Source organism: Asparagus officinalis, chromosome 7 (genome assembly GCF_001876935.1).
Source record: "Asparagus officinalis chromosome 7, Aspof.V1, whole genome shotgun sequence".
NCBI lineage: Eukaryota > Viridiplantae > Streptophyta > Magnoliopsida > Asparagales > Asparagaceae > Asparagus > Asparagus officinalis.
In genome coordinates this window covers 50,167,032-50,189,131 of record NC_033800.1, presented here as the reverse complement: position 1 = coordinate 50,189,131, position 22,100 = coordinate 50,167,032, and the positions used below count along the sequence as shown (strand labels likewise).

The window sequence follows — 22,100 nt, the reverse complement described above, 5'->3', positions numbered from 1 at the left end:
AAACGAAGGAATTGAATTTGAAATTCTAAATTTCAAATTTCAGAATTCAATTCTGGAATTTGAAATCAAATCCTCGAATCCAAACGCAACCTTAGAGAATTTATAATATTTAAAAGAATTTATTTTGAGAAAAAGAATTATTTTAGATTAATAATGAGAAATGATTTTAAAAGAATTTATTTTTGAGAAAAGGAATTATTTTAGAATAATAATTGATGAGAAATAATTTTAGAGAATTTATTCTGGAAAAGAGAATATTTTAGAATATTATAATGAGAAATAATTTTAAAATAAATTATTTTGGAAAAGGAATTATTTTCTGAATTACATAGATGATGTTCATGATTATATTTTATGTTTTGTGAATATTTTACTGTATTCGACATATCATGATGTGGTTGTGTGAAATTAGTGTTATTATTATCTCCCTGTTGTGTTTGAGAACCTTAGTAGTTCATGACTTAGTGGTCTTGTGCGTCATGAATAGACCGAGTGACGTGTGGGTGCGTTAACTGAGTTTAGGTGGTCAACCAAATATATTGTGGACTTTGATTGTTGACTTAGAAAAACGAAATGAGTTGGGATGGGGAAGTCTTTGTTCATGTGATCGGATGTGACTGTTGATGTATCTTCCAGGCTCGCACCAGTGAGTTTGTGTAGCACTGGGGTTGGTTTGTTGGGTCAAAGTGAAGTTTGTGTAGTCACTTTGGTCTGTAAATTTGATATTTACCCGAGTTTAGCTTGAGTCCGGACCGGGCTAAAAACGGATTACGTGTAGTCCTCTGACCGAGTTTGTGTAGCAGTATTTGATGCACATAGAGGATTTGTGAACAGTCGGTTGTCCGATGATATGAGCGTTGATATACTGTGTGAGATGTGAACCAGTGACCTGTTATAGAATGGCTAGTTACATGACCTTGTTACTTAAGCTGATTATGGATTCTTGTGAGATGTAGACTAGTTGTATTTCTTTTCATACATAGATCGGGGTTAATATTTAATTATCTATAATTTGAGACATATGGTATATACATGAGGGTTTTCTTGTTTGGATTATTTTGCTCGACGTACTACATCTCTTGTTGTAGATTTTTTAAGTATTAATTCCATCTAGTTGTATGACCTCGTTACTTGGATGATTTTTTATCGCTAGCTGCATGACTTCGTTACCCAATTTATTTATGGATTTCTTATGATTATCATGTTTTAGTAGTGAATTTGCATGTTGATTTTGTCAGATTTCCAGTTGCACGTTCTTTTATCATTTCTGTTATCGTATCGTTTTTCGCTTGGGTTTTCGTTTGTTCTATTTGTTTTGTGGGGTCTTGGCGTGTGTCATGCACGCTGACGTACACCTATTTTCTCTGATGTACATCAGACTTAGAGGAAGATCATGTTCAGCTTGGAGATACGCCGGAGCTAGGACATTCTCAGCAGGAGTGCCTTGCAGATAGAGTTGAAGAATAGACCGAAGCAGTTATCTCTTCGTAGTTGATGATCTTATTTGTTCTTGTAGTATTCTTCTTTCTATTACCATTGAACGATGTAGTTTACATTTCTTCAGTATTCATTTGTTCAGTTATGTATAAGGACATGTTCAACCCAAACGTTATGTCTTGGATGATATTTCTTTTATGATATGGATCATTTTGTTCTAAGTTTGTCTATTATATTCTTACTAACTATGATCGGGGACCTGTGACTACGTATTGTATTTATTTCTTGATGCTTAGCGTATTAGGTTGAGAAGAAATATTTATTTTTATTTATTCTCTTTAATCTAATACGTCGTGGGCTTGTTCACGTTCCGATTACCGGGTATTTTGGGAGGCGGGACGTGACAGGATGCACAAATTCTCTCAAAGTCTGCTCCAAATAGTGGTCAAAATCTCCTCCAAATCAGCCGAAAGTCCTTTGTACTTTGCTACAGCCGAAAAAAGATCTCTGCCATTTTTTTTTCTTTTCTTTTTGCCTACGAAAACCTAGGAACTTCAGGGTATTTATAGCCTGTACGTGTGATTTCTTGGGTGGGCGGAAAGTGGGCTTGCCGCTTTGCCTCCGTGCGCGTGGTGCGCGCTCGTGGATGTGGGCCCCACGACCCACGTTCATAATTCTCCACCTCGATGAAGTTTCTCCTAAAACCGAGTCAATACCAAAGTATCCAAATGTCCAACTTGTTGTGTCCAGTACGTCGTAAAGTTAATTCACGAGAACAGACTCAATCCACAACAAGTCGGGAGCCGGAACGAGAGTCCAAACAATCTCCCCCATCAAAAACAACTAATCCAACCCGGTTGCATCTAAAGACTGTCTACGTATCCTCTTGCCCAAGGAATCAAGCCTCACGTAGTTCACCTAAATGGCCTCCAAAGGTCTCAACACTAAAGAATGTTCAAAAGCTCCAAACAATGACCAAACTTAACACCTGAAATAACTTTGGTCAACATATCCGCATGGTTGTTCTTTGTGTGGATCTTCTTCAATATGGCATCACCATCATCCAAAACATCACGAACAAAGTAGAATCTGATATTAATGTGTTTCGTGCGCGCATGATAAACCTGGTTCTTTGCCAAATAGATAGCCGACATGCTATCACAATATACTCGAACGGTCTCATGTCCAATCCCCAAGTCCTCCAACAATCCACGCAACCACAAAACCTCCTTCACAGCTTCAGTCACTGCCATATACTCCGTCTATGTAGTAGAGATAGCTACTATAGAATGAAGTGTACATCTCCAACATACCGATGCTCCTGCCAATGTAAAAATATATCCTAAAGTAGACAAGCGCTTGTCAAGATCCCCCGCATAATCTGAATCCACTAACCAATACAATCGTACCTTGTCTTCACATTCTTCTGAAATACCAAACCAACATCCACGGTACCTTTGATATACCGTAGAATCCACTTCATGGCCTCCTAATGACCCTTCCCGGGTTGTGCATGTACCTGGATACCATGCTCACGGCCTGTAATAAATCTGACCCCGTACACACCATAGCATACATCAAGCTACCCACCGCACTAGTATATGGAACCTTCGACATATATTCTCTGTCCTCAACTGAAACAGGTGATATCTTAGCTGAAAGCTTAAAGTGGGGGAGCCAATGGAGTACTCACTGGCTTTGCATTTCCATCAAAGCTGAATTTCTTCAACATCTTCTGCAGATAACTCCTCTGTGTAAGCTTCAATCTCCCCTTCGCCCTGTCTCTCTCAATCTCCATATCAAATATCTTTTTCACCTCTCTAAGATCATTCATCTCAAACTCGGATGACAACTCCTTTTTAACTTTCGAATAGCCGAAGAATTCCGGAAGGCAATAAGCATATCATCAACATATAGTAACAAATAGATGTACTCACAATCATGTAGCTTGTGCATATAAATACATGGGTCATATGGGCTCCTCGTGTATCATCTGCCAATCATAAAGCCGTCGAATCTCTTATACCATTATCGCGGTGGTTGCTTCAATCCATAAAGAGACTTCTTCAGCTTGCACACCAATTCTTTCTTTCCTGCAGCTTTGAACCAATCCACGCAACCACAAAACCTCCTTCACAGCTTCAGTCACTGCCATATACTCCGTCTATGTAGTAGAGATAGCTACTATAGAATGAAGTGTACATCTCCAACATACCGATGCTCCTGCCAATGTAAAAATATATCCTAAAGTAGACAAGCGCTTGTCAAGATCCCCCGCATAATCTGAATCCACTAACCAATACAATCGTACCTTGTCTTCACATTCTTCTGAAATACCAAACCAACATCCACGGTACCTTTGATATACCGTAGAATCCACTTCATGGCCTCCTAATGACCCTTCCCGGGTTGTGCATGTACCTGGATACCATGCTCACGGCCTGTAATAAATCTGACCCCGTACACACCATAGCATACATCAAGCTACCCACCGCACTAGTATATGGAACCTTCGACATATATTCTCTGTCCTCAACTGAAACAGGTGATATCTTAGCTGAAAGCTTAAAGTGGGGGAGCCAATGGAGTACTCACTGGCTTTGCATTTCCATCAAAGCTGAATTTCTTCAACATCTTCTGCAGATAACTCCTCTGTGTAAGCTTCAATCTCCCCTTCGCCCTGTCTCTCTCAATCTCCATATCAAATATCTTTTTCACCTCTCTAAGATCATTCATCTCAAACTCGGATGACAACTCCTTTTTAACTTTCGAATAGCCGAAGAATTCCGGAAGGCAATAAGCATATCATCAACATATAGTAACAAATAGATGTACTCACAATCATGTAGCTTGTGCATATAAATACATGGGTCATATGGGCTCCTCGTGTATCATCTGCCAATCATAAAGCCGTCGAATCTCTTATACCATTATCGCGGTGGTTGCTTCAATCCATAAAGAGACTTCTTCAGCTTGCACACCAATTCTTTCTTTCCTGCAGCTTTGAACCCTATAAGTTGTGTCATATAGATCTCCTCTTCTAAATCTCCATATAGAAAGGTTGTCTTAATATCCATTTGGATCAAATCCAAATCCAGTTGTTCCACCAATGGCAACAGAATCCTAATCGACGAATGCTTTACAACATGTGAGAATACCTCGTTCTAATTAACACCCTCAAGCTGTGCATAACCCTTGACAACCAATCTGGCTTTGTACCGAATGTCCTCAATAGAATATCCCTCTTTTTTGCATATACCCACTTGTATCCAATAGCCTTCTTACACTTTAGTAGCTTTGCAAGTTCTCAAGTATCGTTCTTCTAAAGAGAGTGCATCTCCTCCTTCATAGCTTCCCACCACCTGATCGAATCAGAGCTAGACTCTGTCTCCTTAAATGTAGAAGGAACCAAATCATCAACGACCTCTGCTGATAAGACATATACAACCATGACATCATTATATCTAGCTGGCTGACGAATCACTCTTCTGGGCCTGTTTGCTGCAATGGACTCCTAAACATGACCCTGCTCTTGAGTCTCACCATCCACTGTATCCTCTAAATGCCTAGTTGTCATCCCATCTCCTTCCAGTATTACCTCTGTAGGAGCCTCAATGGATACAATGCTATCTGGAGTGGGTGGAGTCACATCATCCTCCACCTGCTGTGATATCCCTCTTGTCTGGTCTCCCTCCACCTGTTAAGGGACTTGAGGCCTTATCATGTACGCCTCGTCGAATGTAACATCTCTGCTAATAACAATCTTCTTGTCCTGTGGATCCCACAATTTAAAACATTTTACTCCTTTTCTAAAGCCCACAAAGACTGCTTTCTTTGCCCTCGGATTCAATTTATCATCACTGACATAGTAATAAGCTAGACACCCAAATATCCGAAGCGACTCATAGTCACTAGCCACCAAACCAGACAAACGCTCCATAGGAGTCTTCCCATGTATCACAGTGTACGAAAACCTATTCACGAGATGGCTCGCATAAACCAACGCCTCGGCCCAAAAGAATCTTGACAATCCATTCTGTGTCATCATACATCGTACCTTCTTCAGCAAGATACGGTTCAACCTCTCAGCCGCCACGTTCTGTTACGATGTCTCACGAACTGTGAAGTATCGCCTAATATCGTGATCTCGACAAAACTGTAGAAACGGATCACTCTTATACTCTCTTCCATTGTCCGAACGAAGAGTCTTTACCTTTCTACCTGTCTGCAGTTCCACTTTCTTCTTCCACTCCAAAAAAATATTCAGGACCTCAAATTTATACTTCATAGGGTATACCCAATATCTTCTGGAATAATCGTTAATAAAAGTGACAAAATAATTAGCCTCACCAAGTAATGTGTGCTTGGAAGGGCCCCAAACATCTGTGTGAATGTAGTCAAATATACCTTGGGTATTATAAATAGAGGTGTCAAACTTTATTCTCATCTTCTTCCCAAGTACAAAAATGCTCACACGGCTTCATCTTGCAGGTCTTTGCACCTTTCAATAGTCCATGTTTTGCCAATGCCTATAGGGACTTATTACCAGTGTGTCCTAAACACATGTGTCATAAACTGGTAGTGTCCTTCTTTGCAGTGATAGAACCTGCCAGACCCCATGTAACTGTTTTGCCCTTCAAGTAGTATATGTTATTTTCCCTGACACCTCGCATCACCACCATGGACCCCTTCGTGATCTTCAGAGTTGCATTCTCTAAGATCACCTGATAGCCAGCTACCTCCAAAGTTCCAAATAAAATAATATTCTTCGTCAACTGCGGTACGAACCTTACTTACTTCAGCTCCTGAGTCACCCCATCACACATGCGGATCCGAACTGTACCAATACCACTAATAAGGCATACATGATCATTACCTATAAGCATGACATCTCCTCTTTCCAACTCCTCAAAGCTGGAGAGCCAATCCCTCCTAGAGAAAATATGGTATGTAGCACCAGAATCCATCATCCACTCTGTAGAGTCAGCCTAACAAACTGACGGTAATGCTAAGCATGAAAAGCCAAAGAATCCGTATCTGAATTATCGTCACTAGTCTTGATAACATTCACTTCCGAAGCTTGTACAGCTTTCCCTTTATTCTTCCCGGCTTTGTCCTTCAACTTTAGGCAGTCGATCTTCCAATGTCCATCTTCTTTACAAAAGCGACATTGATTCCTACCGATACTCTTATGGCCACCTCTATTCTTTGATTTTAAGCGGTTGAACTGGTGACGGTTTGGATCACGGCCTCGAACTGCTAATGCATCTCCCGATGCCTTCTCGGAGAGTTCACCATCACTCTTCCTCAACTCATAATTTACCAAAGCTGAGGTCACCTCCTTATAGCTAACAGTAGTTCTACCATTGATCATAGTTAGGATAAAAGTACCATAATCATCCTCCGGTAACGAATACAAAAGTAGCATCGCCTTATCTTCATCCTCAACCATGATGTCCACATTGGCCATATCTGAAAGCAACTTTGTAAAGTTATTTACATGCTCCTAAATGAAATCTCACCTCTTCATCTTGAACTGGTAAAACCTCTTCTTCAAGTGAAGCTGATTCTCAATGCTCTTAGTAAGATACTGTTCATTAAGCGTTTCCCACAATCTCTTCGCCGACGTCTCGTTCATAACATCATAAATAAGATCCAGCGTCAAGCATGACCGAATAACTCCACAAGCCCTACTATTCATCTTCTTCCAAACCTTGTCCTCCATGTCTACAGGTTTCTCTTGTAACTCAAGAGTTTCCTCCAGATTTTATGCATCCAACGCATCCATCACCTGGCACTTCCACAAACCAAAATTGATTTTGCCATCAAACTTTAGAACATCAATCTTTGTATTATTGATGCTCAGACTCTATATCGCCTTCGAAAGAGACGATCCTGATGTGCTTGTTTCACCCATGTTGTAGATCTAACTCTTCAAATAAGAATCCTTCAACGAATCCTTCAAACAAGCCCAAGCCAAAACCTGGGCTTTGATACCACTTATTGTGCGTAACGGAAATTTCGGCAGCACTACTGGTGCACAACAAGAGAGTAAGATCACAACTAAATCACTGTTTCACAAAGGAAACAATGATCAAAAATAATATATCTTAACAAAGTGGGATATACACTCTTCCTCTCATCAGTTCTAGGACTGACTTGTCGAGGGAACCTAACAAGCTATTACGAATCACAGCAAGACAAACTATTTTTACGTGGTTCGACAAGTTGTCTACATCCACGGGGCAAGGAGGGGGGAGATCTACTATTAGAGAAAATGAAAATATAAATAGGGTTTACAATCACACAAGGTCTCACAAATAAAACCCTCAAACAATCTCTCAAAAGGGATGCACAAACTCTCTCAAAGTCGGCTCCAAATAGTGCTCAAAATCTCATCTAAATCAGCCGAAAGTCCTTTGTATTTTGCTACAGCCGAAAAAATCTCTGCCCTTTTTTTTTTCTTTTCTTTTTGCCACGAAAACCTAGGAACTTCAGGGTATTTATAGCATGTACGTGTGATTTCTTGGGGGGCCGAAAGTGGGCTTGCCGCTTTGCCTCCGCGCGCGTGGGTGTGGGCCCCACGACCCACGTTCACATGATATGCATATCTTTTTCTTGTCTGCTGGTTTAGGTCTGAGTCGAATCTCATATTGAAATGTTTTCACCTAATTTCATCAATCCTATCTAGATTACTTGTTCAGAAGTCAATGATTATTTTTAGCTTATCAATTCTCTATCCCAGCTATGGCCACTCTGTAATTTTACATTCTTATCATTTTAGTCAACTCTTGACTGGGTGATATTAAGGTCATTAGAACCAATAAAAATATAATTAGTTGTCCCCTTTAGAAAACTGGAATTGCAGTAGGAATACTCATTCTAAAGCATCCAAGATTCTTGAAATATAATTAGTTGTACACACCACAACGTACACTGAATGCTCATTCCAAAGCATCCAAGACTCTAGAAAATTGCAACAGTTTCGAATGTTGTATTGTATTTTATTGCAACTTGTGAGTTGACTCAACCCTTAGCAACTTAAGGTCAACTGGATTGGTAACTTAGACCAAATATTAAGATAAGCTTATCTGGAAGTGGATCGTATAGCAAGTGCTTTTCAAAGAATAATAGGAAAATAATGGTAGCTATTTAATTTATGAGTTAATCTTTAACTCTGTGGTACATATAATGTCTGTAGATAGTGTATAAAAGTATTTGTACTTTAGACCACATGGCCGTATCGACGTTTATATTATGTGCGCATTTGGTTTGTATAATTCACCTCTAATTAAGGAAAAAATCTACTTGAAAACTTGGTTTTATTATGTACGTGCCGCCCACAACGTAAGTTGGTCGATGACTTCGGGGTATAGTTCCAGTTTGTCAAAATTTCCAGCTTTGCAATTGCCTCCCTTCGTTGACATTGATCATCGTGCCACTATCTTTATTGAAGAGTTGAAGGAAACAAGCATATACCAAATTGGTGACCATGTATTTGTTGTGCCCCGATACCACTTGTTGTGCGCGGAAGCCACTTGTTGTGTGCCGAGGAACCAAACCAAACACCGAGAAAGAAGACAACTCAAATCAAACAATAATTGTACAAACTCAAACGTAAAGTTTAACGTGGTTCGACAAATTGCTTATGTCCATGGGGCAAGAAGGGGAGGAGTTTTCACTATAGAGAAAGAGAGTATAAAATAGAGATTACAAGATCACTCAAACTAACCTCTCAAACAAAACCCTCAAATCTCTCACAAACCCCACAAACAATTTGCTCAGAAAAGAACTCTCTTTTCTGTGCTCAAAACTCTGCTTCGCTACCCCAAAAATGATCAATATGATCCAATAAACCCTAAACAAATCGTGTTCCTATTTATATAAATCAAGAAACACAAACAATGCAGGAAGTCGAAGCAGGCCCAGACCCGACTCACGATCGACCGCCGAACCGATCGCGGTCGACCGGATCCAACGACCGAAACCAAAAAATACTACAGGGATTTGTCGGTCGACCGTCGCTCCACTTGCGGTTGACCGCGAATAATCCAGAGATTTTTCTTGTGTTGTGCACGTTCACAGTCGACCGCAGCGCCACTCTCGACCGACCGTACAGCATCCAAAATGTTTCCTGCTTCAAAAAATTCGAACTTCGTCGCTGTGTCGCCAATTCTACAATTCTCCACCTCGGCGAAGTCTTCCCAAAACTCATCATCTGCACTCAAATCCAAATGATCCCCTAATTGTGTCATCAAAGCTGGAATCCCAAACAATGCAGTATGATCTAGAGTATGTGGAGTAATCTCCACCCAATATGAAATAGCATCACTCTCCACCCGCTGCGATACATCTAAGGTTTGTCCAAACTCTTCACCTGCTGAGAGTTAATTAGCTTCCTCATCGAAGCCTCAACCGAAGTGACACTACCAGACCAAACATCCAATTGAGTTTTACCTCCAATCGCAGCAGTCGACAACCTATGACTAAGATGACCCAAATATGTCGAAGCCTTAACACCAGAATCAATGTTCAACATCAAACGTTGATCCTCCTCCAGTAAGGAACAGCTCACCCAATCTGCCATCTCATCTCGTTGTCCTAAGATTTTCTTTCCACCGAAGTGTCTTTAAATACCGTGAGCTCGACTCAAATGTAGAAATATGTCCCTTTTGTACCTCATACCAAAATCAGAATGAAGTACATTCACCTTTCTGCCAATCTCACACTTCTTCAATCTGTTGGAGACTACTATGACTTTATCCAATCTTGATTTGGTTGCAACCCAAGCATGCCTAGAATAGCCACCAACAAAGGAAACCAAACATCTATTACCTCCCAATGATGCATCCTTGGAAGGCCCCCAAATTCCCACGTGAACTCCATCGAAAAGACCCTTCGTGCGGTGAATAGAGGTGTCAAACTTTACTTTGGTCTTCTTGCTCATATCAAAATATTCACTGGACTTCAAATTGCAAGTCGATGCACCCTTTTACAAATCAATACTGGAATGACCAAGCCTCAAATACCGCAGTCTAGTTGAATAAATAGAAACCATCAGCTCTCTACCTATCACCGTATTCTTAATCAAATAGTACAGGTTATTCTTTGTGACACCCTTCATCAAAATACGAGAGTCTTCCATAATCTCGAGAATCATGTCCTTGATACGAACTCTAAAACCCTCTCCAACCAAAGCTCCAATCGAGATCAAGTTCTTCCTCAAAGAAGAAACATATCTCTCACCATGTAACTCTCTAACGATCCCGTCATACATCTTGATGCGAATTCTTCCTATCCCAAGGATCTGACATGTACGGTTATCACTCATGTACACCACACCACTCTCCAGCTTCTCAAAACTGGTGAACCATTCTCTTCTAGGGCACGCATGATAGGTCGCACCATTATCCAATATCCACTCGAATTCCTTTGAATAGTAACATGTGGGACTGATAGAAAGTGAATAAACAGATGAGTCAGAAAGATTACCATCTGATATTATGATGTTCGCTTCTGATGATGATTGCTTTCCTTTTTCCTTCTGCTTATTCTTCATCCAATCACTGAGCTTTGGGCAATCTTTCTTCCAATGACCAGTCTCTTTACACCAAGCACATTGATCTTTGCCAACTGTAGGATGCCCTACTCTAGACTGTGACTTTCTATTCTTTCGGTTTGGATTCTTCCCTCTTACGATCAATGCCTTTGTTGTTGTATCACTTGTAGACTCCTTATCTTTCTTTCGAAGCTGATAATTCACAAGTGCAGCAGTAACCTCACTATTAATAAAGGGACGCCTTCCTATTAATTAGGGTAAGAACAAATGTCTCATATTCCTCATTTGGCAAGGAACTCAACAATAACAAAGCTTTATCATCATTCTCTATCATAACATCCACATTCGGTAAATCCGCAAGAAGCTTCGTGTAGTGGTTTATGTGATCATCAATGAAGGTTCCCTTCTTCAATTGAAAGCGATAAAGCCTCCTCTTCAAATGCAAGCAATTTTTCACATTCTTGGTCAAATACTTGCTCTCAAGGGTCTCCCAAATCTTTTTAGTCGAAGTCTCATTCATCACATCATATTTCAAATCTTGAGTCAAACAAGATCTAATCACACCACACGTCGTTCTATTCATCTTCTTCCAAACCTTCTCATCATTATCATATGGCTTGTCATCCAATTCCAAAGTATCTTCCAAATTTTACGTGTTCAACGCATCCAAAACCTCACATCTCTATAATCCAAAATTGTTCGTGCCACTAAACTTCTCCACATCTATTTTTGTAGAGTGGATATTCAAATTTTGAATGGTCTTCACGCCAGAAGCACCACCCTCAACACCCGAAGTATCTTATTTCTCAGTCATCTTCCTCAACACACCAACAACCAATGCGGAACAAACTGAAGAATAGATTCAAAACTAAAAAAAGAGAATTTTTACCAAAAAGATCTCACATTTAACTCCAAACAAAACCCTAGCCAAACTTCCAAAGTGATCTACTCCTCCAAATAGACCAAGCGTAGCCTGAGTTTTGATACCACTTATTGAGCTCTGATACCACTTGTTGTGCGCGTAAGCCACTTGTTGTGCGCGTAAGCCACTTGTTGTACACCGAGGAACCAAACCAAACACAGAGAAAGAAGGCAACTCAAATCAAATAATAATGGCACAAACTCAAATACAAAGTTTAATGTGGTTCGGCAAATTGCCTACGTCCACGGGGCAAGAAGGGGAAGGGTTTTCACTATAAAAAAGAGAGTATAAAATAGAGATTACAAGATCACTCAAACTAACCTCTCAAACAAAACTCTCAAATCTCTCACAAAACCCACAAACAATTTGCTCAGAAAAGAACTCTCTTTTCTGTGCTCAAAACTCTCCTTCAAGCTACCCCAAAAGTGATCAATATGATCCAATAAACCCTAAACAAATCGTGTTCCTATTTATATAAAACAGGAAATCCAAACAGTGCAGGAAACCGAAGCAGGGCCAGACCCGACTCGCGGTCGACCGTCGAACCCATCGCGGTCGACCAGATCCAACGATCGAAACCAAAAAAACACTACAGGGTTTTGCCGGTCAACCGCCACGCCACTTGCGTCAACCGTGAAAAGTCCAGAGACTTTCCATGTGCTGTGCACATTCGCGGTCGACCGTGCAGCATCCAAAATGTTCCCTGCTTCAAAAAATCTGAACTTCATCGCTGTGTCGCCAATTCTACAGTATTACATTACTTGACAAGGTAAAACTTTAGAAAAAACCCCTTAAGTTTAGCCCATTATGAGATCATCCCTCTAACCTTTACAAATATCATCCCCTAAGTTTTGTCAGATAACTCTAATATAATATTTTTTTTACAGGGTTATATTTTCATACTTAACATGCCCCCTAACCTTTATTTATAAATACTATGTCAAATAACCCTGACGCTACACCAAAATTCGAAAATGTGGTGATGATTGAGGTTATATTTCCATACTTAAACAACACTGAGATGCACTACACACAAACAAATGCGCACACAACACACAAGCATGCAGCGCGAGCATGCATAATTTCAGTCATACCTAGGAGGCTGGACGTGTGCATCATCAGATACATACTGGTTAATTGTGCGCATGTATGTGTACATATCACCTCACATTCATTTTGTCATATATATCCTATATCTGTAAGTATCTTCCACATGATTAATACTAACGAAGAATATAATCATAGAACCAAGCAATTAATGGCCCACAAAATATAAATTATAACTAAGAAAATTAACAAACAAGCACAAACACTTGGACACACAACTCACAATAGTATCCACCAACTTCCCTCACAAATGTACTACTAAAGCCGATATCACAGCAGCGACCACACCCAACAAGTTTGAGAAAAACATAAGAAGGAAAATGTTAGCTTTCCAATTTGAATCATTTTAGGCTAGTGAGTCCCTTAATGCAGGAATTTTCAGCACATAGCTAGAGTAAGAACAAACTATAGATAACTATGTTCTATCCGTTATACTAATTAAACGAATTCATTATTTGAAAGATACCGTCTAGAATATGATCATATTAGAATTAGTCTTTGAGAGAAAAAAAGAAGAAGATCGATGATGATGAAGATTACGCATACAATCAGTAGAAGTCATGTGAAATCCAGTAAATTTTGGTAAAATTATCTGAGTCCTGGGCTACTTCTGAATTCATACAGTATGTCCTGTCATTAGTAAACTTTTAGGATTCTAAGCGTCAAATTATCTTGTTACACCTCCTTAATCAATTGGATTATGTTGTCCTCGCACGCTACTTCCACGTCTAGAATAAACAGAACGAGAGGGTGTTTTGGAATAAATTCAGATTAATCCAAAGATCATCATCAGTTGGTATATCACTACTATATCATCACATGCATTACATCAAAATAGACGACAAACTCGGAGCACGCGCAACATGACAACGTAATATTAGCTTTCTCTTTTTCTGATATTTCCTTTTTATCTCCTCCTTTTTTTTATACATCAAGTCCTCATCTTCCTTTTTGTGTATATTTTATATCTATTTTCTCTAGTTATCAAATTTTCTTAGCATTTTTCCACGTTAATCAAAATATAATTAGTCTACTCTCTTGACTGGATATATTAGTTTCATTGGCACTAGTATAACTAGTTCCCCACGTCAAAAACAGCGAGACATATGCAGACTCCTACATTCAAAGTCATCTTAAATTCCAAATATCACGGCGGTTTTGGTTGTAGTATAGTATTAAATTACAACTTGTGAGTAGACTCAACACTTAATTAACAGCCTAATATCAACTGGATTGGTAATTGAGACCAAATATGAAGATAGTTTATGTGAAAATGTACCATACAAGAGGTGCTAAACAAAATAGAGAAAAATAAAGCAGAAAAAGAACAGGTGCTCTTCTCATTGATGATGACCATGATAACAGAACTATCGAAAGTATAATTCCTAGAAAGTTAATGGTAGCTAATTTCAGAGGTCTATTATGATTACAAGCACATAATTGCTTAATGTAATTATGACATAACATTTAACATTGAGGTGCGATATGGAGTACAAAATTGTAATCTTCTTATGGTTCAGAACACCCCGCCAGCAGTGTTTTGATGAGATTTGTATTCCGAGTGTTATATGTATTATTTGTTGTATAATTCAATGTCTTTTCTACACATATTATGTATCCTTTAATTCACATCTTATGTTAGCTCTTGAAAACCTAGTTTAATGTAAGTCAGTCAATGACCTTGAAGCGATTCCATTCCAGCTTTGTGTAACTCTCTCAGTTGACATTGACCAATTCTCCAAAGAGTTCGAGGAGGTAAGCATACCCACATGGTGACCGTATGCTCAACTATACTACATTACTTAATAATTAGTACGCGCTCTTCTATAAATACATCCTATAAACTAAAGAGCTAGCATGCATCCACTCACATCCTTAATTACCTGTAAATTTCAATGGAGATGCAAAGCAAACCTGGTCCAAATGGAACTCCAGGCACATTCCCTAGCCCGAGCCCGGGCTTCGCGAGGCCCTCGCTGCCTTCGAGCGCAGATCGAATACTAGGCATTATTGTTCGTGGTATTGCTGTTGTTCTAATCTTGGTTGCCACCATTCTGATGGGTGCTGCTAAGCAATCTAAGACGGTTGTTACATCTACTGACGATTATACTAATACGGTGTATACTGATACTGTGACGATCAAGTCGACGTATTCTCCTGCCTATGTGTAAGTCTTATCATAATAAATTGGGTTAATTGCAGATAGATTCCCTGTAGCATCGATCGATGTTTTGAACTTGAAGACTTTAATTACAAGTTTCACTCATGAGCAATATCTTCCAAATTTTCACCAACGTTAAGAGAGTCAAAAATTTTAATCCGGGGGTCTATCAGTAACAATGAAACTAGTGGCAGTAAGTTTATGACAATAAAAGTACATGGGTCTACATGCAATCACCAATTAATTTCTCATCTATGTAAAATATCAATTATTCTTTATTTACTATCAGAAGTCTTTAGGTTACTGCTATTTCTTTAAAAAAAACTAATGATTTTTCCGAATATTAAGATATTTATAGGTGCTATAATCAACCATATATTGTCGCAGGATTCAACTCGAACTCACACGTCATTGTAATTCATGTCTTACGACCATCTACATATTATCGTTATTGAGTATTCAGATCTAGTATAAATAGCTTTTTTACTTGGGGAAAATAGGAAATGAAAGTTTGAACTTTTGAATTAGAATTTAAGAGAGAAAAAAAGATTAAAATTAGGGTTTTTCAAGGAAACACCCCTAAATTAGGACTCATTACACATTACCACCCTTAATTACTCAACTTTCAGAAGACCGCCCATATCTACCATTACGTCAACATCGAACCCCCCATGCCCTTTTCCCGGGCAATTTTCCATCCAGAGTATTATAGTTTGATAGTTTTATCCCTGCATGGGTTTAATTTGTTGAACTTTGAGTATTAAAGTTAAATTTTTTGTTGAACTTTGAGTATTAAATTAAATTAATTGTGAACCTTAAGGGTATTTTTTGCCATAACAGGATTTTGTCGTATCCAAGTGAAAACCAAATAGACTTTGGATAGTTTTGGGCAAAGAAAAATTTTGGGTGTCAAAGTTAAAATGGGAAATAATTTGGAAATTTAACTTCGATATTCAAAGTTCAACAAAATTAAACATATATATATATATATATATATATATATATATATATATATATATATATATATATATATTATATAGATACACATACCACTACACACAGAAAAAAACTATGTCACTTAAGTGGACGCGCTCCACCAAAGTTTCTATCCATTAATGAAAAGTATCTTCATATGATGCACGCGGATCTCTAGGTACCATTAATGGATAGAAACCTTTGGTGGATGATCCACTTAAGTTGACATAAGTTTTTTTCTCTCTAATGGATAGTCCACTTAAGTTGACATAAGTTTTTTGCTCTCTGAGTTGATCTTATGTTAACTTAAGTGATGTCTACCAAACTTTTTAGCCATAATTTATATATATAAAAAATCTGCTTATATGTTTTATGGTTATCTCTAGCAACCTCAATAGCTAAAAAGTAAGTTTGGGTGACACTTTGCTATCCATTTAAATTGACATAAGTTTTGCTAAATAATAATATTATATATATATATATATATATATATATATATAATATATATATATATATAATATATATATAAGAGAGAGAGACGATATGGGTATACTTGGCGCCAAGGATCCTTGTACGTGAGTGGACACATCTTGGTCCATAGCATCCACACATTGGAGTTGGTGAGGCTCCATCTCTAGGTGTGATGTATGGACAAGATGTGTCCACATCACTACCAGCGATCCTTGTACCAAGTATACCATTTTTCTCATATATATATAATATATATAGTATATACTATATATATAGTATATATATATATAGGTATATATATATATATATATATTATATATATATTTGCTGGTGTGTGTGTGTGTAAATCCATCAATATAATTTTTTTGGATGGAAAATCGGATGAAAAAGAGTATGGGTGATTCTACGTTAACAGATGATAGATAGGGATAGTATTCTGAAGCTTAAGTAATTAAGGATGGTAATGTGAAATAGACCATAAGTTAAGGATATGGTTGCCTAGAAAATAAAAAACCTTTAAATTAAAATTCATGTGTGCTTTAGTTGGCAATGGTGCATTAATAACTTTGACATAGATCCTTCCTGCATAGATCCTTTCCTACAATTTTCTTTTGCTTTTATTTGCTTGCGACGAAGCCGTCTCATGAACTCGCTATAGCTATCAATTATAGTTGGAGTAAACATGTCACTCTATGGTGTTTGGCTGATTTGTCACTCATGTGACACACATCTTTAACTATTACAAATTAAATCATCGACATATCTAATTCATAACCGGTGACATGGATATGTACCGCGTCAATGACACATCAGCCAACACCACGAATGGACACACCACAAATGTTTATGTTATATTTAAACGGTTCATTGTTGATAGACCACTTCTACTATCGCCCGGTTCCATATAAACCCTATGTGATCCTATTGTTGCAGATAGAACCCTTGAGTAAAACTTTTTGACTCATTTAAAGTCAAGGAAAGAGAAAATTATTCTCTGACAAATAAACCTCCCGAAGGTGAAGTATTATATATATATACATATGATCACTCCTTAAGGCTCTAACTGCAATTGGACGATAGCACAGGGGGTCTATCTATCAGCAACAATAGAACTACTTGAGTCTAGTAAAGGGGCTCTACTCGCAATTAACCCAAGCTGACATACAAAAGTTGAGAAACTAACCATATAATATTCTCTTATCATGCCCGCAGATACTTCATAGCGGCCAATGCCTTGTCATTCTTCTTCTCTACTGTATCCTTTGCCCTAACAATCATAAACCGTTCCAGCTTCGCAAACCTGCCATTGCTCTATATCATCGATCAGGTAACTGTCGTTCTCCTCTTTACATCCAATGGTGCAGCTGCAGCGATAACAATGGCGCTCAAGAAGGGAAATGACGAGTTCGGGTGGGCCAAAATCTGCAGCTTGGCTGGAAAATTCTGCAGTGAGGTCACGGCAGCCATTGTTCTTTCGATGTTCGCTGCTCTGGCTTATGTGCTGTTGCTCTTGCTGTCTATTATTGCGTTGCACAAGAGATCGTAGCGGATCGAGATATTGGTTGTGTAGGTTCTCGTGTTTGTCGTTTGTTTGTGCAGTTAGATTTGGCCGCAAATGTGTTACTTGGTTTTCCTGCAGGTCTCAGATTACAGTTTGTGTTATGTTTACGTCCAAATGAGGGTAAAGAGTTTGTATTTGTTTACTAAATATGTCCATTAATATATGGGTTTTTTTCTCAATCAGATTTTCCATAAATTTTTCTTAAGATAACAGTAGCGCTGCTAGTCTCAGCATCAGCATTATTTCTTACAACAGCTCTTCATAACTACTTACACAAAATATACACAATCTATAACGTGATCCAATATCTATAACACAACAGGCTGTCGAATTCATGACGACAGACCTGCTCACAAGCTTCACTCAGATAGCAGCTCTGTGCCAATAATACTGATCAGTAGCAGTAGAAACCCAAATATGCACGAGATACTTAACCAAATCATGAGCATGGCACTTGATTCACCTTAGATTGCAAAATTGTGTATCTTGTCGGTTGGTTACCAAAATCTAAAGCTTTGGTTCTTGATTCGCCTTAGCAAATCGCCCCTTGATCCTCACCCTGCTATCTGCCCGAGCCTTCCTTGATTCATACCTTATCAGCTTGTCGTATCTGTTTAATCAGCGAATAAAACGGTTACATAAGTATTGGCACATTGCAAGGGAAGAGCAGCTAATTAAGTGCTATCTAACATCTGACTACATCTACAAAGTGACTGGATTGGCATCACCACTAATTTCATGAGTTAAATCTTTTTTACTCTTTTGCCTACAGACAGACTCACTAATTTCACCCGGGACCATATCTGCCAAAATTTCACCAAGAGCACAAGAGTTAGGGGGAAAAAATGAACCCAAGGGATCTATCTGCAACAATGAAACTACAGGTGTAGTAAGTGGCTAAGTGCAAAACAACGATACTACACGGGGTCTGTGTAATTAACCCTATTGTATATGTTGTGCATTTATACTGACCTTCTCATCTTCCTCTTCTCCTTGTATCGTGAGATCACAGAGTCACGGTCTGGACATAGTAACTCAAGTGCTCGTTTCGGTGTCAATGGTGATAGGTTCTCTCCGTGAATTTGATGAAAGTTCACAGCTCCATCGGGAATGGATGTGGTAACATCAGGAAATTTTTCTGATTGTTCGCTATAAGGATATAGCACTGGGTCAGTTGCCTCTTGCCAGTCATTGTTATTCCATTGGAGCTGGCATGCCTGCAAACAGAAAACTCTTTCTCATGTGGTAGCAAAAGAAAACAGTTTCTGATTGATTTCTGAATTCCGTAAAGGTTAAATTTCAAAAACCTCCTGAAGTTCAGGGAAGTTTGCACAAGACCCTCCCGAATTTTATACATTGTAGAAAAGCTCCCTGCATGCCTTACTTAAGTACCATAGATGACGCAGTTATTTTATGTGTCACGTGCAAAGGAAATTATACCCTTAAATTACTAAATTATAACTTTTTACATATAAGGGTAGGAAAAAAATAAAAAAGGATTATTTCAACTTGTTACCTAACCCGTTACCAACCCATTATGCTATTTATGAAAATTTCCAATAGTTCTGGAAGATTTAGTATAGTTCAGGGGGTTTCTATGATTTGTAATGTTAGGAGGTTGTGCAAAACCCTGCCACGATCAGATAGTTTTGTGAAATCTTCCCTTTTAAAAGGATGTTTAAGACTTGAAGGCCTAAATGAGAATTGATTTATAAAAAAAAAGGAGTAATAAAACTCCAGTCTTATTCAATTGAATAGAACATGAGAAGTAGATTCAACCTCAAAGTTCGGTGTCTCTGTGAATGTTGCAACCTCATTGACGTCGATATGCAAATTGTCTTGTTGCTGTTCAACATTATTGAGTTGCAGGAGAGATTTGAATTCTGATTCTGGGTAAAGCTCCTCATGATCATTACCCAGTGGGCTCTCGGAATTGATCAGTTCACGCAGCTGATGGAGTATTTCTTCCTTATTTTTCCCACAAGCTAAATTGCGGTCCTGAGGCAGTAAGAAAACCATCATAGTGTCAAAAGCCAATCGTAAGGGGAAAATGAACGTGACTGTGTATGCGAGAATAGGACAATCAAGCTTGTGAAAGAACTAAAACAGTATATTCTAATGAGCGAACAATAATAGGATAGACTAAAAAGGATAACATCCAAGATAATCTCATATTGCAAATCATGCACCTAAAAAAATAATCTCAGATTGCAAATCATGCATCAAACTAAGCAGAAAATTTTCATCAATATCAGAAAGGAAAGCTTTATCTTACAAACACAAGAGGAACCCAAATTTCATGACAAATTTGGTTAGGGAAAACTATCACCAATCTTTACCTCAAAAAAAAATTATCACCAGCATCGCTTGTCATATGTGTCTAACCTTGTACTCCATGAAATAATCTCTTAATGGCAATGTGACTTAATGCTCCTTACATAATGGGACTAAACACGCATCAGTTTATCACCAAAAAGAAAAGAATACACACATTAATCGTAAGTATCTAAGACCTTTCCTAACAATTGTTTTTGAATTATTTGCCAACAATGTCATATCCAATCATACTTGTAATATCCTTTTTGGCAAAAGCTTCCAACATTCAGGAACTAAGAATGAGTAATGACATAATGATACGAGAGACAATTCTGTGACATACTTCTATCTTCAACCCAAAAGGCTAAAATCCTAAGAAATGTTTCATTAAAACCCGTCTAATAAGCTCAAAATCTACCCGGTATAGTCCTAAACCCTTCTTGCAATTGCTGAACACCCTTCAACTTCAACAATTCCAAACCTGACTCAAACATGGTTGAGCACAAACTGAGCGTTACTAAGTTCTTCCAATACTTTCACCATGAGGAACTAGCATATTCGATGATAATCTGCTGAAGGTAATTGCTAGATTGGCTAATTGTGCTGGGATACCTAGTCCTAAATTCCCTCCCAACACGCCAAAATTTCAAATCTTTCATTAGGATTAAGGAATGGACCTAAAACTTGACTATTTTGCGCATGATCTTTTTAAAGCCTGGTTCCTCTAATAGCATAATTCCAAATTTTCGTTGAGAGTTGAAGATTACATCACACATAAGCAAATAGCCCACAATTAAGCTAACAGTGTGGGTGGCAATTTTATACTCTACAACTGATAAGAACACTTAGTAATCTATAGCCCACAATTAAGCTAATAGCCATCAAACACCAATATAGTTCAATTAAAGAGATCAAAAGAAGAAATAGCACACAAGCCCAAATCAACCGAATTGAGATGCAAACCATCCAACTTTTTTTGTATACCTTCGGCAGAGGAGGAACCCCAATAGCCTGAAAACCACAACAGGAATCACTAACAGGCACAATCAGATCATCCAATCTGACCACTTCGGGCATCTCCCACTTAAAACCCCCTTCTTCACCCAACAAGTAGTCATCCTCCTCCTCATTTTCCTTCTTCTTCTTGATTATTTCTTGATTTCCTCCAAACCCAAGAACGGAAACAAGCTCAACAGCACTCGGGCACCCGGAGAAAGCCTCGACAGGCCTCCTGCCGTGATGGGCCGAAAGCCCATCTCGGCTATGGGCCTCAAAGTCACAATTAGAGCAGAGAACCAACCCATCTGAGGAGCAAAAGATTGAAGAGGGAGCAGAGGAGCAGGAGTTGCAGAGGAGAGCTCGAGGGTGCCTGGAGCATACCGAGTTGGCCTGGTGCACGTGCCTGTCACATGACAGGCAGAGCCTGGCATCGTCAGCTCTGCAGTAGAGGATGGCCTTCGAATTGCTGCAGAAATCGCAGACGTTGGTGGGTTTTTCTTCTTCTTCTTCTTCTTCTTCTTCTTTCCCCATTTCTGGTTGGTTGATGAGAGAGAGAGAGAGAGAGAGAGAGAGAGAGCGTGAAGATGAGCCG

General features: G+C 38.7%; 2 protein-coding genes across 2 annotated transcripts; one reads left to right on the top strand and one right to left on the bottom strand.

Annotated features, from left to right (window-relative positions):
* Positions 14,894-18,307, top strand: LOC109849635 (CASP-like protein 1E1). Its single transcript, XM_020419489.1, has 2 exons — positions 14,894-15,192; positions 17,845-18,307. Exons 1-2 carry the CDS (start codon positions 14,921-14,923, stop codon positions 18,176-18,178), a joined length of 606 nt encoding a protein of 201 aa, XP_020275078.1. The 5' UTR covers positions 14,894-14,920; the 3' UTR covers positions 18,179-18,307.
* On the bottom strand, positions 18,365-22,074 carry LOC109849634 (zinc finger protein CONSTANS-LIKE 13-like). Its single transcript, XM_020419487.1, has 4 exons — positions 21,494-22,074; positions 19,973-20,191; positions 19,166-19,410; positions 18,365-18,803 (listed from the first exon to the last, which is right to left on the bottom strand). Exons 1-4 carry the CDS (start codon positions 22,037-22,039, stop codon positions 18,701-18,703), a joined length of 1,113 nt encoding a protein of 370 aa, XP_020275076.1. The 5' UTR covers positions 22,040-22,074; the 3' UTR covers positions 18,365-18,700.